The sequence below is a fragment of the Hyposmocoma kahamanoa genome, unplaced genomic scaffold, assembly GCF_003589595.1.
Source record: "Hyposmocoma kahamanoa isolate Upper Pololo Valley unplaced genomic scaffold, ASM358959v1 93, whole genome shotgun sequence".
NCBI lineage: Eukaryota > Metazoa > Arthropoda > Insecta > Lepidoptera > Cosmopterigidae > Hyposmocoma > Hyposmocoma kahamanoa.
In genome coordinates this window covers 9,783,208-9,811,177 of record NW_020654810.1, presented here as the reverse complement: position 1 = coordinate 9,811,177, position 27,970 = coordinate 9,783,208, and the positions used below count along the sequence as shown (strand labels likewise).

General features: G+C 34.5%; 1 protein-coding gene across 1 annotated transcript in view; it reads right to left on the bottom strand.

Annotated features, from left to right (window-relative positions):
• The window catches only part of LOC113237673 (sex peptide receptor-like), a 28,134-nt gene extending 5,365 nt beyond the window's left edge, over positions 1 to 22,769 (bottom strand). Inside the window, exons 1-2 of the mRNA XM_026474282.1 lie at positions 21,966 to 22,769; positions 20,943 to 21,126 (exon numbers count right to left, since the gene is read on the bottom strand). Of these exons, the coding sequence (XP_026330067.1) occupies positions 20,943 to 21,126; positions 21,966 to 22,769 (988 nt within the window). The remainder of the gene's footprint in view (positions 1 to 20,942; positions 21,127 to 21,965) is intronic.
• Between the last annotated feature and the right edge of the window lie 5,201 nt (positions 22,770 to 27,970).

Here is a 27,970-nt window from a genome sequence, read left to right as displayed (position 1 = left end):
TGTCACATGCATGTGTGTAAAATTATCTGAATCAAAATATCTGAATTTCTATCAAATCATTAAAATGTCACAAAACGAAACCCATTTCAATCGTGCACACACACAACACACGCCTTTCAGTAAAAGTCGATATGAAACAAACAAAAATTACAAGGTCAATCCATCAAAATATACTACTCACAATGGACTAGATGCTTTATAGTAACACAACTCCGGTAAAACACGGACTTAACTGCAAAAAATTATGATCCCAAACCATTTTTAAAATGCAATTTATACGGAAAAACAGTGACACATTATGCATTCCTTCATTTTTCTATAGAAGGCGTAATGCATATTGAAATAGTATAATATTTAAGAGCCCTTAAATGTACTCAGTATATATATATGGGGCCATATACAAATCTTTTAATTCATTTTCTGTAAATTTTACAAAAGTATGTTAAGTCACAGTTTCACCAGAGGTGTGTTAACTTTTTTCTATTATTTTCTAAAGCTGATGAGTACACATTTAACTAAAATTAGATAACTTACACTAAAGAACTATAATAAGATCTATATGGACCCGCAATTGTAGATTGTAGATCAAATAAGCTGTGTTCTGAATAAATCCTCACACCCACAGAAAATTTTAAAATTATTTATGAACGCCGTGTTATTTATACGTTGGAACATAAATTCTTTCACAAATATCATTTTCAAAATCCGTATAAATTATTAAATAATTAAAAAAATATTTTCGTAATAAGTCGGTCTTCCTTCGATGTTCACGTAGCCTAAAGCTTTCTATTCCTTCTCACCGCACTGGTTAATTGCCTACTTTCTTGCCCTTCAGGCAATCTGTCTTTGGAAAGCGCTCCCCCTCCGTATAAAGAAAACTCAGACCAAATTATTATTCAACCGCATGTTGTGCAAATCTCATGGACAAGTATATAAAATTAAGACTGCGTAGTGTTGCACAGGGAATTTATATACTATTATAGTATATAGATATTTTTATTATTCTATGCAATGTAAATTGAGGCTATAAACGCGAATGGTGTAACCTATTTTTAGTTTATTTTTAATCGACTTCAAAAAAGGGAGGACGTCCTCAATTCGATGTTTTTTTACTTTTTTTTGTATGTATGTTACGTGATACTGTTTGCATTTGTGAACCGATTTTGATGATTTTTTGTTGGAAAGAGGGTACTTCAGTATTGGTCCCATTTCAATTTGAAGAAAATATTCCACGTCTAAGGGTAGCAAACTAGGGGATGAATCCGGTTTCGCGCCCTTTCCGGTGACCGATTTCAATATAACTTGGCAATTAGATGGAATTTGCATAAATATAACAACCCGTTACCTGCGCCAACAGTCACAAATTATCTAATAAAATTAAACAGAATTTCCAAATATTACTTTAAGTGGTACTTACTTTAAAGTATATAATTATTTTATATTTTGATGCTATTTTCATGTATAAAAAATATTTTATTATTCGTTTTTTTATTCATGAAAATAGCATCCAAACATCAATTAATATATGTATTACGGAATCATTTACAGTAAGATTATAGGAAAAAAATTACATGTGGGTTACACCATTTTTGCGCGGATAGAGTAATTCACTGTAAATTTTTGACTTAATGTACTTTGTTACTTGTATGGAACATTGGTTTAAATGATTATTTAATACTAATTGTAGCACTGACGTATTGCTTTTTTTCTGTTTGGCCCATGTATGAATGGTGGAGAATGCCTTATAGAATTAGATCCACCATTTTTACTATCGTATATTGTGGAATAGACGACATAAATATAGATATTAAAATCAATTTCTTACTATACATAATTATAAGTGTAGCACCAACCTAGTTTTTTTTTCTGCTGGAACCAATGAATGAATTGTGGAGAACGCCTTATGGCATTATTTTTGTTATTTTTTTTTTTTCATTTCATTTATTTATTGTAAACAATGTTAGTACAGGCATTACACAGGTAATTACTAAGTACAAACATTCTCTGTCGGTCGAGAGTACTATTAATTTGCTACATCCCGCAAATTAATAGTACTCTCGAATAATTAACAAAAACAGAACATAAACTAAAGGTTCTTAAATTAGACACATTACCTTATGAAAGAGTTGAAGCGTTATCACTCCTTTCACATCATCTTATAGGAGAGTCCATCCATTTATCAGAAAACACTTTAGTTTGGTTTTGAATACATCTATAGAGAGATACATCTCTAAACATTTCTAATTTTGAAGCCGGTACTAGTTTTGTATTTAGATTCACCATTTTTACTATCCTATATTGTGGAATATATGACATAAATGTAGATATTAAAATTAATTTCTTATAGTGCATAATCATATGAATACGTTATAAGTACGATCAATTAGAGACTTCATTACATGAAGTATTTATTCTACATTATATAGAATGAGTAACAGATAGGCAACCAACCATTTTGACCCACTTTAATCCACTTATTTTAGTACTAATCCTGTATTTGAACTTAAAAATGTACCAGCAAAATAAACCTATAATAATCCACACTTACTCTAGTAAAAAAATGTCTCATAATAAATTTAAAGACGATGAAAATCTTTAGATACTTAAATATATAGACATAAAGTGTTACACGTTTACCTGTAACATTATTCTACGTTAAGTAACTGTTAAACAATATTTTTTACCAAGACAACAGGAACAAATAACAAAACATAATAGTCGCAAAAACAAATACATACAGTTAGCTATATTTAGAATGTGTAATAAAAATACAAAACCAAATAACATTAAGATTAGCGGCCGTCAGACCTCAGGAACACCTACAATATTTATTACGACTATAAAGTGTACCAAAATCCAAACAATATCCCCACTGGTACTCTCGTCCTTTAATTAACAAGCTAAAGAAAAAAAAATGTTTTAGAATACGATACAGAATTTATGGCAATCGGCTTGACGAGGTCAAATCTCAACTTCTTCGTGATGAATGTGAAATCCTCATCGATTCTTGTTATCACTTTTACATAAAAACTGTTGAAGATAATATTTTCACGAATCCCAAGTTTTTCTGGTCCTACCTCAAATATAACAGCAGATCCGATTACCCAGCATCAATATATCTTAATGGTAAACACATTTACAGGTGGAGTCATATAGACATATGCAAGTCTTTTGCCGACCATTTTTCAAGTACATATGGTACGGATTGTTCTACTCGAGTATCATATAAACCCGTTCCCATTAACGAAGCATAAACGTACTCAGTTGTATTGGAAGAGGAGATAGTCAAAAATAAACTTATGAAGCTTGACCCTACCAAAGGATCCGGTCCTGACAATATCCCTTCCCTCTTTGTTAAAAATTGTGCTAACAGCCTGAATAGACCACTGTTGGTGATCTATAACATGTCTCTATCCATTGGAACTTTTACACTGAAATGGAAAAAATCTAAAGTAGTTCCAATTTTCAAGGACGGGAACAAATGTGATATAACGAGATACCGTCCCATATGCATACTCTCAGTTTTTCCTAAGGTTTTGGAATCTCTATTGTACCCTATAATTATTTCGCCACAACTACACAACTATTTATCAATAGCCAACATGGCTTTCTTAAAAATCCATCTGCCATAACTAATCTGGCGTTTTATATTGACAGTATGTCTGAAGAGATGGACGATAACGCGCAAATAGATCGTATTTATACTGACTTCTCCAAACCTTTTCATTTGGCAGATCACGAAATGCTAATTTTGAAGCTTAAACGTTATGGTTTTGGTGGTTCTTTACTTAGTTGGCTTAGAGCGTACCTGGTCGAAGACTCAAAGTAGTGATAGGTGGTCATGAGTCCCAAGAGTTCAAGGCCTTAACTGGGATCCCTCAAGGCTCACATCTGGGGCCTTTATTATTCAACATCTTCGTCAATGACATCTCAGAATATTTTCAATACAGTAACTTCACACTCTACGCGAACGACCTTAAATTTTACAGGACGATCACGACACTTGAGGATGCTGGGTTATTGCAGGTTGATCTTAATAGATTATTCCAGTGGTGCAGTGATAATAGAATGATACTTAATCACAGCAAGTGTCATCAGCTCACCTTTACAAGAAAAATAATAAAAGAAGAAAAATATATTATATTTACAACATCCTTAATAACAGCCTCAGCAAAGTCGATAGCTTAAGGGATTTGGGTATTAGGGTTGACGTCAAATTAAACTGTCTCCAACATCGACAGAATTTATGGCTCAGTCCTTTAGAATGTCCAATCGTATAATACGCTCCACTAAAAAATTTAAAAACCCAAAGACTTAGCTTATTCAATTTTTTTCTCTATGTAGGAGCATCTTGGAATATCCTTGAATCTCTATAGCTTGCTGTGTTAGCCAATAAGTATGGTGTATATCTATATATAATATACCTTTAAACTTTGTAAGGTATTGTGCATTTGCTATTGTTGTATATGTATCGTGTTGGCTTTCCTATACAATAAATAAATAAAATACTATGAACATTTTTTTTTTGTTAGCCCGGAATAGTATCTACATGGCAGGATAAAGACCAAGTTTTCGAATCTCCAATTCCCTCTGTTCACGCCAATCTCTGACCAGTCATTTAAAAATGAGTGTCGACTAATCTCACCATTTCCGCCTCAGCCGACATGGCCCGCCCAGTCCCATTTTAGCCTGATGAGTTTTGGAACGCAGCGTAGTATTTCAAACCCGATCTCTCTTTTTAACACCTAAAATGCTGCATTAAGGCATTGAATAGCTCTTTAGCAAACCTTCAATTTGGACTTCTAAATATGCCTGTGTTAGGATACAATGGGTCATGGTGGGCACTAAATATATGTCAACGAGTTTTCGCTTAAGTGACAATGGATAGTTACCCTTCTAAAACATCTAAAAATACACGTATGGTGCCACCGCTACCGTTTTTCAATAAAAAAAACACTAAATTCTCGTACTTCTTGTAGTTTTTTAAGATCTATATGTCATAGTCATAACATTTATTGTATTATGTCATATATAAAAAGATCTTAAAGTTATTACATACTCCAACATAAACCCTGTAAGAGTACTTAACTTCCCTAAATAGATTATCTACTCGTATTTTCGTAATAAAAAAACTCTCGTAAATTATAAGAACAGTTCGATAGTGAGAATCTTTTCAAGTTATTTGTACACATTTGTTCCGTTTCGTGTTGTGAGAGGTATTTTATTATAAAGTTATTGCTATTGATGTGTAAGTACTTGAGCTAACAATATGTAAATTCGTAAATGAACTGTTTGAGCCATTTTTCTCAAATTAGCTATATAGGGATTATGGGCGTCTGCTATATAGCCTTGTTTAATTTTGCTATTCCCACAATAGTGAGTCATGAGCACATCAAATTTAACAGTTTGGACAGTTCCTAACGCAAGTAGAATGGAGATGAATTTAATTCTTAAGTGTCGAACTTGTCGTGTTCTTGACCCTGTACCACAGATTACTTAATAGTTACTAATGTACAATAGTCAGCTAACTAATTAATGCAGACTTGTATTACATGATATAACGTCGTCTTAGAGTAAATATCTCGTATGTGATTTCTACGTAATTTTTCGGGACGAATTTAGAAATGTAGTGTAAAATAAAGTAAACGCAATAATGTTTGTAGTTAGTATTTTAATTAGTTTAATTATACCTCTTTCAGATACTATATTACTTTAATAATATATTTAAGACATAACTTTATGAGCTTTTCTTCAACAAAAATCAGTAAAAAAGAACTATGTGAAAACGAGTATGCGACGTTTTTACTCTAATACGAGTACATGCTGTTGGGCACAACTTTCCTCTAAGGTTATTTAACCAACTTCAAAATAGGAGGAGGTTCTCAATTTGTCTGTATTCTTTCTTTGTGTATGCATGTTACGCGATTACTCCAACATTTGTGAATTAATTTCAATGATCCTTCTTTTGTTGAAAAGGGGATACCTCAGTAGAGGTACCATTTAAAGTTGTGCAAATTATAGGATGAATCCAGTTTAATTTATTTCAATCATAACACATAATCAATTTCACCCACTTTCCGTTAATCGCGTTTGAATAAAACTTGGCACATAGATATAATTCCAATTAAAGTAAAATATTGTGGTGACCTAGAGCTGCCTGATAATGGAAATGACAGACGAAAATCCTCAACAGTATTCAGCATCAACCTTGTGTTTGGGCTATCATATTCATATATCATTTTGACGAAGACTTCCATATTTTGCGATTCAGTTATGTTTGAGGAGACGACGGTAACGAACACAGCGAAAGCCGACATAACTATTGAGGTCGGTTTTTTTTTTAAATAAAAATGTTAAAATATACACTTACTTTGTATAAATAAATTATGTATCAATTGACCTGTCGCTAGTGTCATTGAACTGATTTTTTTATGACACCAAGTGATAGGAACAAGTCGTGTGTTAGGGACTTAGAGGATGAAAAAATAAAAATAAAAGAAAGGAGCTGCCCTACGCGTACCTAACTACGGAATGAACGTGCATACCTAAACAAAAATTGAACGAACAAATGGTGGATTTCTTTTGTGTTGTACCATAATCTATCGATAAGTCATTATCGACACGCAAACATTTAATTAAAGTAGAACAATATTCCATTTCGGAATATTTTAGGTTATATGGAAATATCCAGAAATGTCCATGAAGTCTTGAATTTATTGTTTTGCGTTTACAAATACTCAAATATTACGAAAAGTGAATTAGCATAGAAAAAAAAATATTTTGTAACTTGAGAGTACATAAAAAATAGAAAACTTTGAAATATAAATCCTATACATTTCCTATACATTTGTGAAAGCTTCTTTATATTCATGCATTGGTATAGAATTATTATCAGTGACTGATTTAAGTGAATCTTTAATACTTCCATTTAATTTTGAAAATAAATGAAAGTAGTAATATTATCAATAATAATATTATTATCATACGTTTATTTGCTTAAACATGGTATAACAGGAGATGTAATAAAAGACAGTGGTAGTATAAACATGTTTCGCATATATTAAATAACATGCAAATGTCTGATTATACGATGTTAATTGACTACTATTGGCCGAGCGCTTTTGATTTGTGTAGAAAAATCGACACTTCTTGTCGTAAATCGAGACAAGTAGTCACGAGCGACTGCGAGTTGTGACAAGCCACGTCAAACGAGCTCTATACACGTTAGCGCTCGCCTTCACTCGGTCAGCTAGGCGAGTGACACCGAACGATGGCAAAGAAAATAGGCTGTCTTTACGTTGGTATTGGCCTTCACCCAGCAACGTTAGACCAACATGGTCTTTGTACTGCTGACTTTATAAAATAAGAATTTTTAGTAGTTAGAGTGGTCAGTGGGGAAAAATCGGAAACGAGTGGATAATTGTTTTCAGGATCTGAGAATGCCTAGTAAATGAGTCTTGTTTAATCTAAATTAAATATAAAATTATTTACCAATAAACCTAATGATGGAATTGCATTATCATGTTACATTCAAAGTTTTGTTAAAATTTGACTGTTCAAAATTAAGCGAATAAAATTGAAGATGGTCGTTGATTCAATGTTTATACTCGCATATTATGCGGCGGTATGATTTCTAACCATTTTTTCTTTTTTGATTTGTAGGTAAACTTGAAATAGTAAAAATAATAATAATAAAAACCTCATAGTGAATTATTTTAACAACAGAATATCGATAATATGTACGCTTCCAAGAACAATACTATATTAAAATAATAGTTAACAACAATCATCAAAATATACAAACTAACAGACAATCTGAAGAAACCAAAGCAAAATTTGGCAAGATTTATGAATAAACTACTTAAATATGTCTAATTACATGAGATATTTGGGCTTTTGTATGGTTTATAGACAGAAAAGTAACACGTGCCTGTACAATGGTTACAGTCGGTCGATCTTCGCTTTTTCAAATGCCACATCCCGTAATGCTGTAGCGACGAATTTTTATTAATACTTAATTGTTCTCACTGTCAACATTTTGTCCATTTTATTACAATACATGAGAATAATTCAATAAAACACTTGGAAAAACATTTGTTTTGACATTTGATGTACTTCCCTTTGACAACCGTATCATGTACCTCATGTACTGCGAAAAGGACACGGTTGGCATTTAAGATGACGTTACATATTTTCAATTCCCGTGTTTGACTTAGACCAATGTTATTCTATCCCTTTTGGCTTAGAGTTAAACAAAGTCAATGACATGTTTATGTTTTCAATGTCGAAATGCATCATATACATGTAACGTCTGATTTATATATGTCAACATAACACGTCATTTAGTTTCCATAGTCTAAGGTTAGGGGGCATTTATTCGACACGAATTTCATCGCGCTCACCCGGCGCGGTCACCGAGCGGAGGCCGCGTTGCCGCCGCGCAGCGACCGCGTCCGTTTAAGTGTCATGGCAAAATACGCTTTATTTATTTAGCTTTTACGTTATAACTTAAAAGAGCGTCCCAGACACGCGGGCCAGCCGGCTTGAATTTGGTCTACGCGGCGTATTGTTCAGAGGAATTTATGTTGTTACCTATTAAATAGAATTCAGATTCGCCATTAATGTACATGAAGGCGTGGTAATTTGACGGTTACCGCGCGGCGGCCACGCGAAAACTTTCTCTTCGTGTAACTGGGCGCTTAAGCATCACGCGTGTCCATAGCAGTTGCAGTATCGCTTAGAGCTTTAAATCGCCAATAAAAATAACTACTGAATACTGTCACTGCGCCTGTCACCCTGAGATATACATTGACAAGTTCCATGTGCCTGTAATTTCACCAGCACCATTAACCCTTCAAAACCGAAACACAGTCATTCTCATATTACTGCTTGGTGGCAGAATTAGGTAAGATTAGTAGATTGTGTCAAAATGAAAATCAATCTGGGCCCTTTTGTAAAATTCAAATCCACGCACTCACACCCATTTCCTCACTCCAATGCGCGCAATTTCGATTGGTTTCCCTCGATATAAATTAGATTGTGTGTCGTTAAACTCGTGCTCATGGGTGACAAATCACTGATCCCTGAGATACATACATTTATATATGTCTAATTTATCAGTTAGGGAACTTCCGTATTCTGTTTCGAATTTATTGGTCTTTTGTTTTTTTCGTTTATTACAGAAGAAAGTTTCCATAATAATGTGTTTATTGGGCAACTTCGTTTTGCTGAATAATACATTAGTATAATATAATTTCACTATCCTTTGAATGTTTATTGTTTTTTCAAACACATCACATGGCTAGACTCAAAAAAACCTATACTCAAAATATCCTCTAAGTAAGAGGGTACTAAATTTTACAGCGTCTTGGCTTACTTAACATTTGAACATTGTCCCGAAAGATTAACTAAAGATAATAATAATTATAGTACCGACACGCAATGATAGCCGTTTTGACGTTTGACCGCTCATCAAGTTTCGTATTATTTCATAACTACGCTGAAGGAGGTAATTGAGGTACGGACAACGGCACATCAGACTACACATTTTTGTTCGAAAATCGCCTCCAGTGCAACGTGGCGTGTGTACATTGTTGTCAATAGTGACGTGCAGTAAAATTTATCGATGTGTAATTTTACGACACAACTCGGCATTTGTTTTCGAAATTCGTAAGTTTTAAAAATGAAATCTAATACGATCGCAACTTATAGGATCGCTAGTCAGCACAACTTCTACATCCGGCAAACTCGGGTCCGAGTCTAAACTCAATGCAAAACAAAGCAGTTTCGAATTGACAATATTTAAGTAAACATTTTTATTTTCGTTTTATTAAAACTTTTTATCAGCTGTCCCTTGCAATACCCGTTATAAATTTAAACACTTATAGATGTGACGCGCATTTGTTTATATTTTTTTCGATAATGAATTGAGATTTGACCTCACTACTGTAATCTGACAAATCGGACATCATAGCATGCCGGTACTGTGGTCTATGTACAGTCCGGGCACATGCATCCTCTCACAATGAGAGAGCTTAAGCTGTAGTTCCCACGCTAGCCCAAAGCGAGTTGGGATCATTAAATTGTTTTGCTGATGTGTACACGTTTGCTCACAATGTTTTCCTTCACCGAAAAGCTCATGGTAAATTTTAAATTAAATTTCGCCCTTAAAAATCTCAGACGTGCAAGCTCGGGTTCGTACCCAAGACCCTTTGTTTGAGTGGCGGTAAGTCAAATCATTATGCTAAACCATTTAAACCGACCGATGTTTTACATAGGGCGCACTATAAGTTTCCGGAACTGGCCACTTACATAAATTATATTTAAAAAGAAACTACAACATTTGAAAATGGAACTCTTTGGCTGAAGAATACGGTTTGTTTCATCTGACTGTCGTTTGTTGTGACTGATCTGACTGATCTGACTTGTTTACATTGTGGCGTCATTTTAGAAATTGGTTGTCTTCATCACCATGGATTTAACTCGTGAAAATTTTCGTAATATGATTTTCTACGACTTTAAGTGTAATCTAACAGCTCAGCGAAGCTTCGCTCGGCTTCAAACTGCTTTTGGCGATGAAGCACCATGCAAGAAGAGTATTTATAGCTGGTTTGCAGAATTCAAACGCGGTCGTGTCAATCTCAGTGACGAATTTCGTGATGGTCACCCGTCCACTGCTGTGAACAACAAAAACATCGATGCTGTGCGCCGTATTATCAAAACAGACAGGCATGTGACATACCATAAGATTCGGGCATCTTTAGGCATAGGCATGAGTCAAATACAATCAACTCTACACAAACATTTGAGTGTGAAAAAGCTGTGCTCTCGGTGGATCCCACACAATTTGACTGAGGCTCAAAAAACGGATCGCTTCACTTGGTGCAATGCCATGCTTACCAGATTCAACGAAGGGGCGTCAAGTTTGGTGTGAGATATAATAACATGTGACAAAACATGGATTTATAGTTACGAGCCCAAAACAAAGCAGCAATCCAGCGTATGGGTCTTTCGAAATGAGCCGAAACCAAACAAAGCGGCGCGCGTGCAAAGTGCCTCTAAGCGGATGATTGCTTCTTATTTAATAAAACTGGACACGTGGCTACTGTTGCTTTGGAGAATCGTTATACCGTGAATAGTGATTGGTACACGACCATACGTGGAATTATAATTTGTTATAATTATTAGCAATACAAAGATCACAATTCTTTTGTTCAATTGATTTTTGTATTAATAATATTATACCTAACTAGCTACTTCTCTACAATATAAAACACCCGTAAGGCCAGCATGCCCTGTCGTGCTAGCCCTACTGCACAGAAACTAGATTACCACCAGATTTATTGTTATAATGGCTACCACACAATTCATCTATACATTGTGCATTAACAATACGTTTTAGGACATATTAGTTAACTTCACAATAAAACGTTAATAACTGTTAACAAGCTCGTCTAGCATCGGAAATAGGGTATATTTAAATTGAATATAAAAACGTTTTATATAACGCAACAACGTTTCAGTACGAATCCTGTAGTGTTATCATGTTACGCACAGTTCATCCTATATATTCACATCCATTTTTGTGGCTGTGGGCAAGCTTACATTATCACTGCGCGCCTGATCCGACTCAGGAGGCCACCATGGCTGGTTCTGCGCGCCAAGTAACATGATAACACTACAATCCTTGTACGAGTAGATAATATTATACCTGCACGATATAAAATACATTCAAATCTCATAAAAAAATTACATTATTCTTGAGACATCTGAAGCATGATACTCATTAGCGAACTGTAACTGTAACGTGACAAATACAGTAACGAGGTTCTAGTGTGTGCACTATAAAGCCGGGTACACATTAGCGAGCTGTGACTGTAACGTAACAGATACAGTAACGAGGATCTAGTGTGTACGCGTGAAACAGTCGTCAATCAAACAGCTCAGTGCAAATCGCACGCGACGAACCACGTACACAGATTTTTGATTACATAACATGCAACGATTACGGTTACAGCTTCCTAGTGATTACCTGGTTTGAGGCTCACTGCGAACCACGTACACGCTATAATTTTTGGTAACATAACTCGCCACGGTTACGGTTACAGCTCGCTAGTGAGTACCCGGCTTAACGTGACAGATACAGTAACGAGGTTCTAGTGTGTACGCACAAAATAGTCTTCACTCGCTAGAATGAGTACCTAGTTATCGTCGACTCCCTGCGAACCGCACGCGTGCCGCTCGCGGTTTTTTACTTTTTAAGTTTTTTTTTTTTACTTTATAAGTGCACTCTACACTTTCTAACATTTACCGGTAATTATATTGCCTTTGGTTATTTTAAAAATAACGTGGTGATGAGCATTTTAAGAATATTTGGGAAAGTTTCAAGTTGATGGTGAATGGTGCACTAAAAATGTCCAGAACTGGTAAATCGTAAAGATGTCCTTTTTCATAATATTAATGCCAAACCACACACATCTTTACAAAGCCGTAACAAACTATTGCAGTTAGGTTGGGATGTGTCACATCATCTACCGTATTAGTACCAGTAAAGCTCCTTGTGCAATAGTTCGTCCAGGGTAGTAGTACCACCATACCTATTTCTGCCGCCAAGCAGTAATGTGAGCAAAAAGCAAGGCAGAGAGAAAATACTACGTCACTATAAGTAAAGCGTGCGACTACAAATAGATAAATACCTATATCGAGATAATTTTCGACATCGATCGTGCTTCCAGTAATATATAAACTCGCGTTCGATAAGCACGCGAACTTCCTTTACGTTAATAATTAAAGCACTCGTCTGTGTCTCTTGCCAGAATTACCAACCACATTGATCATACTAATCTCATATTAATAAACGAATCCGGTACTTTAGAAAAGTCATGTATAACAGGAACTTTAGTAGTAAATCTGAAGTTTCCATAATTAAAACGATTACGGGGATCGTAATAAAATTGTTTGAATAGTTTTTCATCTAAAGTTTAGACGTTCCTCTAAAATATGGTGAGCCTATTTTTATTATTCAAGGTTTATTAGAAACTAATGGAAAACATTGTGTAATGAAAATACATTTCAGACAGGAAATTTGTTCGTGATATAAATTTTTCAATTCTATGTTGTTAGCATAATCCAGTTACCTTTTAGTTTCGCATATTTTTTTGATGAAAAGTTCCCCTTAAATGTCAATGGGCTAATTCTCTTAAAATGTACATAATCTACCAAATTCTACCAATTCATCTTAGTTATGACCAATGATCTTATATATTATTGGTTATGGACTCATCGAAATTTTAGGTTTTCACGATTGCTGCTCTAAAATTCATCTCAAACTTTTTTCAAACAAACCAACGTTTCGGACTCGTTACAGGTCCCATTAGAATCAGTAAAATATTTTAACAATATTCATGAAATTTGTGAAAAAAGGACAAATAGAAAAATAATATAAAACATAATGTCGAATAGTACTGTCCTACTAACTTACTTAATAGCATTGTCTCTTCGCTGTGATGTTTTACCCTTTGACTCGGAATGCGTATAGATCTATGCGCAACTAATTTAAAAAGTCAATATGATGCACAGACCACATAAATACTAGTAATATGATGTGTCATGTTACCAAGTCAACCTAATATTAACATATTAGGTTGACTTGACGCATAATACTTGTAGCAATACGAAATAAGAGTAACATTTTGTATGGAAGCCATAAAAGTACTTATGTAGAATTTTTAGCTACTATTACTCAACATTACAAAGTGCATAACTTATTTTATCATGGTTGCTCAATATTTTCTAAAATGATTTATATATGTCAATATCAGCTGTTTACCTTTCTGTGTATTTTTTGGTGAGAAATTGATGATACGAGGCGACAAATAACTTTGAATTTCTCATGAAATAAAACGAGACATTATCATAGAATGGTTTTCTTTTTATTCCAAGTAAAATAACTTGGTAGTTTTTGAATAATCATTATTTTTGTGACCATCGGCAACTATTCTCTAGCGCCGCCATTATCGTAATGGCAGCTCAAGTTTACGAGCCTAAGCGTTTCAATTGCCTTTCACAGCATTCTGAGTAGAAACCTTCTTTGCAAGGAAACTTAATTGAATGACTAAGTTGATCCATGACATGTTCACAGACTTCTTTACACGACACGGCGCTTCACATCGACTATATGGACTATCACCGAAAAAAATGTTTGAATAAACAGATAAACGCGATTCGAAAATGACGATGTTTTAATTACCATTAGATGCCCGATAAGGACGAAATACATAAAATGTTGTTCACGAAAATAGGGGCTAAATCCTCGATTTCCTTTTGTTGTTTTCTCACTGGGTTGTTTTAAAGGAGTACCCCGATCATAATTGTACGGAGCCGGATTTCATTAAATCAAAAAGCTGTATTTAAGCCGCTGTGAACCTTTTTTTGCTTTTAGGAAGTTCACTTCTTATTCTGACGCTACTTACAAAGTAGTCGTGGATATTAGTCATCCTTCAATGCGCTTTTAGCTATCTGTGTACATCTGTTTCTATTTCTAACATTGCAATAATTTAAATGCAACGACCCGCTTGATCGAAATTGTTTGCATTTGAAGTGAACGATTTCCAATCGCATAAGGTTTCCCTAGAATGATAGTGGTACGGTTTCATATAAACAATAATATTAACTCTAGTTCAAACTTAATATATGGATGTGAAACATGGACACTAACACTGAGGTAAGAACATAAATTATTAATGGCGAAACGGAAAATATTCCGAAAGATTCTGAGATCAATTAAAGGAGAATATGGGAACTGGAGGGCCAGATTCAATAGAGATCAAAGAGCTAGTGTCTCAGCCGAACATAATAGAAGAAATTAAATCCGCCCGACTTCCCTGATTAGGGCATGTGAAAGAAATGGGAGAGGGTCGAGCTGTCAAAAAAGCGTATTCGGGCAAACTACGAGTAATCGTCCAGTGGGCCGTCGGAGATATTGCTGGAAGGATAGAGTTGCCAAACCTGAAGGAGATGAATGTGCCCGAATGGTGAGAACTGGCACAAGACCGAAAAAATGGCGTACTTTGGTGTCGGAGACCAAGATCCACATCGGGTGGCTGATTCACTTCAAAGAAAATTACTAATAGTAAAAACATCACAACACACAATATTATTTATTACAGCTATTGTAATCAATCTACATATCATCGGGGATGCAAATACGCGTATGTAGAATTGGTAAAAAGCGTATATCTGCAATAAACCAACATTTACAAGAGAGGGATTTAACGTTATTAATTTGTTATTTCAATGGCCTTCATTTTTGCACAATAGGCATTAATTTAAGTTGTCTACGGACTCAACAATAGTTTCCCGTAAATCACGTTAATTTGGTTGCCGCGACATTTACGCGGATTTCATTTTTCCACTAAATTACCGAAATGGAAACTCATAATCCAATGCTAATTACGCGTAATTGCACTGTCCCCGACGTTATAACACCTATAAAGACAGATCTGCGGAGTGTTTTTATAGTTGAAAAACTGCGATATCATACTAACATAAGTATTTGAAGACATGTCAAAAGTTTTGTAAGATATCTATCTTATTTATTTTAGGTAAACATACGAGTATCTGAACCGGAAAAAATATAGATTTAAATTGGCACTCTTACATTCCGCCTCCTACAGATTTTGCCGTTGGGAGCCCTAGTTTGTACAGAAACAGATGTGTATTCATTTAGATAACTACCAGTGCTATATAGCACAGTTTGTATATTCAAAAGTTATGGGCTGTTGAATTGCTGATGAAAAAATAAGTCTTTTTAAGACTTTTGAGTTTTCTGAAAAGGCCAGTAATGTGTTTTATGCGTAAGAAGAACATATAAGCATGTAACATTGGCACATTATTGATTAACCTTAAGCAATTTTTATTTATTATACGAGGCAAATATAATTTAATCTACATAAACAAAATTTTCACAACAAATTGCCTTATTGATATAAGGCGCCTACTTTACCATACAAAACGCCTGACTGTTTTGCCCTACTACACATGCTGCCATAACCTAGTTCCGAGCTACTGTCTCTTTCACTCCTATACAATTAATTTAGGGCATAACTGTTTCAATTATCATTTGTGATTAGCGATGTTGTGTCACAAGTGGTAGTACCCTCGAATTCAAGATGGCTTCTCGTTTAAGAACATTTAGGTATGTGTGTATAACCTCTACATACTAAACACTATAACAACATCTCGAAATACACGTGTCAAAAGATTCATATGAACGTATAAAGATTCCTGATGACGTTGGCAAAACTTGTACCTATATGGTGAACGATAAACGCCATAATGTTGTGACAGTGCCTTAAGCTATTTGCTCGACGCGTGCTACATCAACGGGTCACAATGAGATTTGTGCAATACTGAAAAAGGTTGAATAAAAATTATCACAAATAACAGAAACAAAATTATGTAAGGTTTCAAAAACTTTCGTGTCATGATTATATAATATTAAAAGGTTCAGAGTACCTACTATAGCTAAATAGCTACGATAACAAATGTAACGTTTAATTACTTCGATATAAGACATGATTTTTGACGATTATTTAAATTTTTAATTCTAAAATAATATAAATTCTAACCATGACATTTATGAATAACCTTTCTATTTATTTTTTCCTTTCTTTTATGTTTTTTATCATTTAATGTCTTTGGTTTTTATATGCATCAAAAGCATAATACGACAACACATCGTTTGTCGAATGAAAACAAACAACAGTGTTGTTTGTGCACTTAACAAGCATGAAAAATTGGGCGCGCAGTTTCAATTATCTTAACGGATCTAAACAAAATAACGGAATGAAAATTAATTCATATGGTAAATTATTAGAAACCATTAATTTTACTGATGTTCAATATAGATAAACGGGATGAAGGATATTATGAATATAAGATTTCGCCCTAGTAAATTTATGCTTGGTGGCAGTTTCAGCTATTTTGAAGGCATATTCTATATAGTATTCTAGAAATATATTTCTAAACTAAGTGGCACCAGAGCAATATAATTTAAGGTATTAAAACCTAGCTAAAGTTACGTCACAAAGCATCACTCAAAACTAACATTACTATGCAAATTAAAGAGATATTAGGTGTCCTACTCCAAAGTCCCTAATGGATGAATAATATGAACTTAAATGATATAAGATCAGGGTTAATTGGCGCAGACGGCGATTTGCATTACAATGAATGATACTCGCTTAAACGAGGCATGTCGACAATTTGATTTCCATTCATTTTTCGTCCTAAATATGAACACATTTAAGGTTTTTGCATCACAATAATATTAAAACCTAATAGACTTAGCGTAATTTATTTACTAAATGAAAATTTATTAACTCCGACGCTGCTGTAATAATTATTTGTTATGCATGGCTGCAAAATTGTTGTTTCACCAAGGAGGTTAAGATTGACCCACAAGTTGGTTCAAAAATAGAATTCTGAGCGTAGAGAAGGTTTCAAGCCACGAGACGCAAAAGAACTTTGATGCCGAGCGAAACGCACAACTTCCAAACTTTGAAAGTGGTAAACAAAGATGAAAAAAAAAAACAAATCAGTTTTATTCATCAAAAATAATTTAATAAACAAAATTAGTCATTGATATGTCAACATTAATATTAATAAAATATACGAACGGATTCATATTACATAAATAATGTACGACAAAACGCGTAGTTGAACGTGTCATTATGTTTTTTATCTAGACACATATCATAAACTCTCTATAATGTGTTCAAAAACCGCAAATTACGACCAGCTTAGGTAAACTGTTTTGTGAGAATAAATTTCTTATCTGTGAAAATGTTATTATTGCTTCATATTAACATCGAATTCGATGTTATTATTACATTCAAATTTCGAACATCTTTGAAAAACAAAACAATTTTATTTGACCTCAATTCTAATCAGTCGAGATGAAGTTTTATTCGAAATGAAATGTCAATAGCAAACCATTTTGACAATGTCACACGTTACTTGATATCGAAAGATATGATAGTGAGGGCTGATTCTAGTTTGTCTATGAATTAACAATAATAACTACGGTTGTGTGACATGCGCGAATAAAGTTTTTATTTGCCGCCATTTCGCCAGTCGTAACATGCTGTTCCTGAACACATAAATAAAGCAGTATATGTAACTGTACATAATTAGACAATAAAACACTCGTGAGATGTTTTTGCCCTATATATATAAACCCTCACTCGTATTTTAATGCCTTTCATTATGTAACAGTCACATAACTACTATTATTTCATCGAAAGAAAAAGTTATTAGGTGCACCACACTCCATCGTCAAATTCGAATTTCAAAAACCTTTTCCACGATAGTGAAAAACTTTGCTTAGGTTTTGCGCTCAAATTTCTAATGAGAAAGAAAGCCTTTCCGAGCTAATGTTGTGAAAAAAGAAAATTTAACTTCAGAAAGTATTCAAACAATTAAGCCGCAAAGTCTGTAATCGGCGAAAAATTGCCAATTTTTTTTTAATATTATGGTCGAATATGAAATGGAAATTTTAATACAGGATGGAAACAGTAAATTAAATATGTATTATACACTATTAAATCCAGATTTATAAACCAAATAAAGAATGGACGAAACTCGTCAATTATGAAATATATGTTGTGGATATTCCAAGGATTCGCACGAAGAATTCCCTGCCTGCAGACTTATTCCTCGAACGCTATAACTTGCGCCTTTGAAGAGAGTGAATAGGCATTATCAAGTATGCATGCTACATCATCGACCTCATCGTCACTACATCAGGTGACATGGAGGTAAAATGCGTAGTTTTATTGTATAAATAAAAAAACAAAAGTATCTCACTACACCGTTTTTTTATTCAAATACTTATTTATTATTTTATACCGAGAAAATATTACCAAAAACAGGCATTCTTTAGACACGTAGACAAACAATGTACGAATTAGAGGATAGTAGAAGGAAAAGATATTACGAAACATAAAACACTTTCTTCCGTGAATGTGACGTACTTAGAGTTAATCACAACTGCGTGCAAAAAGAACGTTAACAGAATGTTTCGGCACCTCGTTACGGATACAGCAAGTGTGTGATATGAACCTCCACTCATTCATATAATATAAACGTCATAAGATATTAAACATGGTAGCAGAGAGCAGTGATGACAGAGACTTTGTCTTTTAAGGCCTTTTAAAAAACCTCGACTAATTGTTAACGCCTCAAGACTAATTCGATTAAGTCTTTTAACCCTAGGAAGCTTAAAAGTCTTGTAGGACTAGAACGACTAACACGACTGGCGCCTTATAGCCTCAGGAGCCGCGAGCCGTATGGCGTGATTTTATTTCTACCCACAAGATATTTATTTTACGACTGATGGATGACGTTAACGTAGCTTTGTTCACAGAAGTCAGTTAATTATAACCAATTCAAGAATTTGTTTTTTGGGAATTATTTGTTTCTTTAATATAAAAATTAATGGATACAGAACCCAATAGTCAAAGTATTTTATCAAATTTTAGTGTCTGATAATGTCGTTTGACCGTAATGATGAATCCAACATGGTATTTATTTATAAACGTATTAAGTGGAGGTCCACATTCCCTGCCTACCCCTGGCCTACCCCTGAATGGGTGACAGGCGAGATTTTTTTATGTATATATTTGTTCTATGTACTACAGATAAATTGTATCTCAATACTGTGCACGGGTATCTAAAGAAGTTTATTAAAGTACCAGGACTTCATAATAAGAAAAGTGGTTACCGACCAATATTACACAAATTAAAAGAAAGAGCACGTTAGAAGTAGATTTCCATAGACTTTGAAATATTGGTTATATTTCATTATTTTAATTTACTCGCAGAAAAAGTATTGTATGCAATCATTATATAAATAGGTCTTAAAATCTCGTACCTATTGCTTAAATCACTCTTTGAATCCTTATTTTTATTATAAATAAATAAACGTGATTATTTACTACATACTACGTCATTTTTATTTATAAACTTCGGGTTTACTAAGACTAAAATAGGTATAAGTCCAGTGCAAACAACTCGAGTCGTTTAAGTCGTATGAGTCGTTTAAGTCTTTTAGTATAACGACTGAGTCTTATTAATAAAAACTCGAACCTCCAGTCTTAATTTTAGAGTCGAGTCCTGTGAAATGGAGTCGAATCGTTATAAAACGCCTTAAAAAACTGAGTCTCTATCATCGCTAGCAGAGAGAGAGCAGAAGACGTTGCCTTTGCAAACAAAATGAAATATTGCGCCGCTCAAAAGTTATTTAATTTTTGATGACGTCGAAATGTGTGGGCGTTCCGGAAATCTTAGATTTGACTATAAAAAACTACATTAATTGAAAGTAACGTTTATTGGTCGAATATATATCTTGTGATACATACACGTATAACAATTAATATAATTTATTGATTGTAATGAATATTATCATGCTATGCTACCTTAATATTATTTTATCTTTTGTGAAATTACTCCACTAGTTTGTTATAACTTATTAATACAAAGATCGAACGCAAAGGAAAATTCTTTCGATCTGACAAGATTCGAACCTACGTCTGTACCAAACCAGGGCGACCGCTCTACTAACTGAGCTACAGATCAAGTCAACAAACCTTATGAATTTTTTTTATGGGCTTGTTACAGATCTTTGTTTTTGGTTTTGTCGACTTTTTGATATAGTGCCACTTGTGAGAAATTTATGAAAATATTTTCTTCGCCTAACCTCTACATCTACCATATATTTTTTTTTTTCAATTTTGTTTTTTTTTTCTAGCTCTATAAAACAATTCCGAAAGCGAATAAGAAAATCTGATAATTATTCATCAATTTCTTCATTTTCTTGTACTCATAACAACCGATCGTAACATAAGTATATTCTACACATATAAATAAAAATAAGTACTAACCAAATGCGTAGTAACAAATCTCGAAGAGTTGCGGCGCGATGGCAGTCAGTAGACCAAACAACGCTTGTGGTAGCTCTGTGGCAAGAAACAGGCCTAATAATGCCACCAGCATCCTTGTAGTTCTGTCAGTACGTCCCCCGCCACCCTTCTTCCCCCCATCCTCGTTCAGCCGCGTCTTCTCCCCCTGTACATGACAAATTTCAATGTTAGTTCGATTGCCACCGCTAAATTGAAAAATAAGTGCATCGTTTCTTGCGTTTTTATTTGAAGCTACGACTGCAGTTATTTTTTATTTTTTTAATATTTGATAAGATTTAACTTTCTGCTTTATCAAAACTGACAATTGTAAATTTTAATTTCTGAAACTAATATTTTAATGCATAATTATCAATCCTGATTCCTTTTACATTATGATCCGCTCTCATTTTAATTCATAAATGTATATTCATACATTTTATAATGAAACGTGTGCTATATACAGTTTTCAAAGGGAGCGTAGCGTTTTTCATATGGAAATGTCCGCCTCGAACACCCGACACAAAAGCCTACACATTGTAGTATGTAACAGAAAACAGAACCTTGTAAAGCATTTCGCTCTGTATAGAATAAGTTTATAGACTCGTCACTCGTTGGCACAACGTACGACCAGTCCGAAAAAAAGTAGTTACTGTAAAGCCGGGTACTTATTAGCGAGCTGTAACTGTAACGTGACAGACACGAGGTTCTAGTGTGTACGCGTGAAACAGTTTTCGCTCCCTAGAATGAGTAGCTGATTATCGTCGGCTCACTGCAAGCCGCACGCGTTACGCTCGCGCCAAATTCGCGAACCACGTATACACTATAATTTTATGTAACATAACATGCAACGGTTACAGTTACAGGTCGCTAGTGAGTACCCGTCTTTACGCGAACAGTACTGAAAACGTTACAACCCTTTACTTTCAAGAATATAGATTTTACGTAGTAACTAAGTAACTACACAACGTGTACTACAACGTACTAATGACGTAATAAAAACATTACCTCGTTGGCTGTTATTGTTGATTTCTTCAGCAACTTTTGTCTCCTTCTGTCACTCGATTTCATTTTTAATATTAGAAGCACGCTTAAAATTGACAACACCACACATGGTATAAGTTTTATAAATACACTGTAAATCCAAAATATCGCTGTCAGCAAACTTTTATTATCCGTCATGTGTATCACATAATATATCGGTTCACTATCCACCGTAGTAGATGTGTTCATCAGATCTGTAATGTTTAATGTGCCGTTCACACTCGCATTATTCGGATGAACTTCTTTAATATACATAGCAAAATAAATAGGAAGACATAATATCGGACAAACGGCATAAGCCACGGCAATGGCGATGTTAGTGTTCTGTTTGTTACATAAAGTCCGATTTTTTTGGGGAAATTTGATCGCGATGAATCGCCACACTGCTAACGTTATTGTCAGCCAAATAGATATCGTATGGAAAGTTTGACTGAATATTGAATGGAAATAGACGAAAACAGCCCATCCATAAGAGTTCCTATTTAAATCGGTCCATATGTTGATGTAGACGTGGAATGCAAACGGGATGTAATCAAGCATGACGAGGAGATCTGCGACTGCGAGTCCTGTGAGGATGGAGTTGGTGGAAGAAATCATCTCCTTCCGACTGAGTACAGCGATGTTGACGGAGTTGGCAGCGGAGCCGAGCAGGCAGATGATGAGTGCTATGTAACCATGCCCTTGCGTGTATACTCGTTGGAACTCGAGCCCTAGCCCGCCCGGCTCACAGTACGCCGCCGCTTCAGCTACACCGCCTTCGTCCGACATCTTATCTTATTCCATGCCCCACGATTCTTCTGAAAAACTGGACAGTTGCCCGCAGCAGTAATTCGAGGCTTCAGTTGACATGCTTAGTATTCTGAAAAAGATTAACTAAATTACTTACTTTCGATTTTTTTTTTGTGATAAATTGTTAAACGTGGAAATGACATGAATAATAAACGTGAAAGACCCGTCCGCCTGACGCTCATTTTTTTACCCGTCTCTTGGTTAATACACAAAGCTTGAGTGAAACTTTTATTATGTTTTTTTATCCGAATGTTTCCTGCATTTATAATCTTTTTGCTACATGTCAGTAAAGGAATTATCATAAATTAAGAATAAAAACCCATTAACTTATTATACCTGTCCATATTTAAAACGACGATAAATAAGAAAATAAAAAGTAGACCCACAAAAGTTTACAAATAGTAGAACATGTAAATATTGTACATGCATCTCGCCTCGACAAGATTTTCTAACGAGGGACAACCACAAACACATAATTACTCAGACCCCCTGAAATTACATTTCAAAAACCAACAGTAGAAGGAAACGACAAAGTAAAACTCACAGACATATATGTCTGTGGTAAAACTGCTTCTCAGAACTGTGTGTCAGTTTCTGTGCTTAAAAGGGAATTAACAAACTCCGTTACGGAGAGACTAAACATAGTTCGTTAAGGATTAAACCGGTTTTGAATGTGACCTATGCTGGACATTGAGCTGGATCAGGCAAACTTTCGCAAAAGACTTACCGAAAGTTTACCAACTACAGTCATCTCAAGCGAGAGTTTAAAGTTGGTTTTAGCAGAAAACGTGCTTCTTAATTTGTGCATTGCAAGGACATTGGGTGGTGCCGGTGACTTCTATAACTTATGTAAACAGTGCATTTACGAAGATATTTCAGATTATATACTTAAACCGCTAATTAATTGGGCTTGCAAAAACAATAAATTGACTATAGTAAATCTGTTTACCATCTTTAGGGTGGTATTGCAAATGTGAATGTGAACAAAGTTGAGTTTTTATCTCGTTACTGTATTCTAATAGTATGGTAAATTAATTGTAATACAGAGAATTAATACATTTTTGAAAATTTTACGTAAGCAAGAATTATTATAATGCATATCACCTTTCAAGCAATTCACCAGTATTGAGAAGTTTATCGGTTTTCTTGGAATACATCGTAGATTATCGAATCCAAGTTACGTAGCTTGAACGTTAGTTAACCATGCAAGTTACTTTGCTCTCTATCTGGGAGTTAGAAACGGCGAACCTCAGTAAAGTTAACAGTTAAGCGCCTCTAAGTACAACCTAGTAATCGCATTAGTTACAATGAACATCTACCCATTTAAGTATCCCAAAATGACAACAAATTTAAATATTTATTTATTTATTATTTTAACGGCATCCTTAGGAATATACAGCTGGGAAGTTAGGTTTAAAAGTAATATGCAAAATAGAAGTTCCACATTATTTATTCTGAATATTTGTAGCTGATAGTCTACAGAAAACATAAATTTTAATCTCGAAAAAGGATAATAAAAGTTCAGAACACGCCTGTTAGCCTGAGCTATTATTGCCTTTTGTAACTTCCAGAACTCACTTCACTTAAATTTATTTATTTATTCGTTTTTTAAGTGTTAGATGGTTTATTAGAAATTAATTCTTTAGGTAGGAAGTTGATTATCAGTATTAATAAAATTCACGCTATCTATAGTGTACAATGAAGTCTATGAGAATTGTGCAATTTTCCCATTTGGTGTCACAGGTTATCCAACAACATGTTTGAAGTGGAATCTCAAATAAAAAACCGCAAAAAAATAAAGCGACGACGCACACCAACGTATACCCATTACACGAACGAAAGCTCTCAAACTATACAACTGCAATTTATGAGGACCTATATTAAATTTACCTTGTGATTAAACTTTAACTTCACTGTTTAACTTGATGAATCAATTCGTCTTCGTCGTGAAACAGTTTAAGCTTTGATCATTGTTTAATACAAATCTGATTTTATTAGTTACTTATTAAAGATACGGTACTGTTGAGAAACTAAGTTAGGTTTGTTCCACAAATCCACACTGATGGGAATCTCTGTGGAAAAACGTTTTTTCCATATATTAATATATTAATATTAGGCTATTTTTGTATGTAACAGATTCGGGGTTTGCCTTAAACACCTATATTGATTTTCAGCGCCAATGTCCCATTGCATTTTTTTTTTGTAAAGTAAAACTATCGTCCTTTACGTCACTTTCTCCAATTGTGCTTGCAGTGTTTCTGCTATTGATTATTTTTGTGTTTCCATATGCAACCAAATAAAAACCTTTTACAATTTAAAGAAAAATGTTCTTTGTAGTCAATGTTTCATTATATTATGACAAATGTGTCTGTATTTTGTAGTAGAACCGAAGTGACTTTTCTTACGCGTTCAAGAGCGAAGATAAGCAAATTGTTTGAGTACACATTTAAGAATAATTCAATATTTTTAAGGAAGTTAAAAAGTTCATTTTCAATTTAAGAAAAAAACAATCCATCTGTGTCGTAATGTTGACGGGACATTAGCGTTGAAAATCATTAAAGCTTCGAATCTATCACCTGCAAAAATATGACTAATATATGGAACATATCTTGGTGGGGATTTTAGCATAGCGTAGCAAGTATGTACTACGTAAGCGGGGGTTTGTGGAATCAAATTTAATAAAATTTTGGAAATCCCAACCGGTGGGGATTTTTAGTGAGGATTTGTGGAACAAACCCTAAATAGTCGAGTTCTTAGGTTTTCGCGATTGTTACACATAGGAAATAAAACTGTTTTTCCAGATTTAAATAGCGTATATTTGTTCTTTCAAACAAACCGACGTTTCGGGCCCTTTACAGGTCCCATGGTCACGGTTGACTGAGGTGGTAAAGTCATCAACCAGTTATGTCTAATATTAATGCCAACCACCCTATTTTTTCCATATAGTTACAAAAGTTATTAATTAAATACCTTATTTTTAATTTTACAAAGAAAATATTCCAATTTAGGTACGCTACATTACGTTTTACAAATTATTTTATTGAATGTTCAATTTATTATCAATTAATAATAGAAATTAGAATAAATTGAAACATATTAATTAGTACTGCAGTCTTATGTCTGTTTGGGATTTTTCATCAGAGGAAATACTGGAATATATATATATATATATATATATATATATATATAGTACTGCCATCATGCCTATTTCTGCCGTCAAGCAGTAATGAAAGCATTACTGCGTTCCGGTTTAGAAGGGCAAGGGTGCTGGTGAAATTGTGTGATCCTCTGTGGACGGACCGCCAATACTCGATTACAGGCACATGGGACTTGTCAACTTATGTCTCAGAGCGACAGTCGCAATGGCAGCGCCCATAAAATCTTTGCGATTGCACAAAAAAAAATAATTAAAAAAGACTATGTTACCACATGCCACACGGCCGCTTCAACGCACCGTGTGGCATGTAGTTCTGATCTATATGACGTAGTACAACGCAGCGTCACAACGCAACGTCATTGCAACGACGACCCTAAGGACGATGTTGGTGAAATTACTGGCACATGGGAATTATCAACATTAATATCATTGATTGACAGACGTAGTGGCAGTGCCCCTCAGATCATTGCAATTTAAAGCTTTTAGTGGTACACTAAAACTATTATGGATATTCCGTCACTTGATATCATAAAAAATAATAGTAATGATAAATACAGAGTCATTAATAAAATGTAGATAGATAATTTAATTCGTAATACACCCTACCTATGACGGTATGCGGGCAACTTAACTAACTACAGCCAACTAATTTAGCTTTAAACGACGGGTACTAAACCGATAAACTAAGCAGGTTATCAGCATGTACGTAAGTCGTACAACTATTAACGGATGGATCTGCTTTTCGATAGCTAAAACGATATACGCTTACGTAACATTGCGTTAAACCTATAAATTTCCTTAACATACCACACAGTTTAACGTCAGCATAAACACCATCATCAGTTAAAAAAAAAGGAAAAAGAAGGTATGGAAAGTTCAGAATTTCGCTTTTAGGTAACCTCATAAATATAGGTTATTGTGAGGTCTAACGTACGATAAAATGCTCAATAATCTCAGTACTGAGCGCAGAGTACTAAAAAAACCGACCTTAAAAGTCATTATTCCCATCCATTCATAGTTTGCTACCCTTAGAGGTGGTATATTTTCTTCAAATTTAAATGGGACCACTCCTAAGGTACCCCAACAATAAAATATCGCGTAACATACAAAGAAGGATACAATCGAATGGAGAACCTCCTCTTTTTTGAAGTTGGTTAAAAACAGTCGCAAACAAGCACATTCACTTGATAAATCGAACTGTCATCGGTTGTACAAACATTTATTAATCTTCTGCTTGAACGTTTCTCCTAAAAGCTAAGTGTTACCACGTAAACGTACTTTTTATTTGAGCGCAAATGGTTGGTAGACACAAATCCGTTTCCAATTTTTGCCAATAGAACGGAAGTTTAAACGTACTCGTAGATCCGGTGACAAACAAGTAACCAGTTGGACTGACAATTACAGCCCCAGGCTAAAAATTAAATCTACTTCAGTTCATTGGTGTAAATTCGACTTAGCTTCGAGTGTATTTTTAAGGTAACATATTTTTAATTTTTTTTTCTTTTAATTTATGAAACAGATTGACCTAAACAACCAAAAACCTTTAATACACAACCATATGTTTCAAAAAACTAAATAAAGCGCTTATAAAGTTCCATTAGAACCATAAAAACGCAACAATATCGAGCCTGCTACAGTAGCGCGCGCGTAACGCGACTGTGGCGCTGCGTCTGCGCTTCTAAATCTTGTACGAAAATTAGTAGTGGCGCGGCTGCAACACCACAATGGCGCCACTATAACGCTTCTTTGAAGGCTCCTTCAGTGAAGTCGTCATATGTTTTTTACTTAGCAAAATCGTTCTTTAATATTATTATTTGGTTATCTTACAAAATTTAGTTTTACTATAATTGTCACTGCAATCATTGACTGTAATAAAATAATTGCTGAGGGTAGCGTGTTCCGTAAGCAAGGTAAAGTTATTAACCAAGGTTCTGGCAAAGAGGTCATTATTCCAAATGTAGTTTTGTTTGCTCGAGTTAACCATTCCGACGTCAATTTGTCATATTTACAATCCATTACGTAG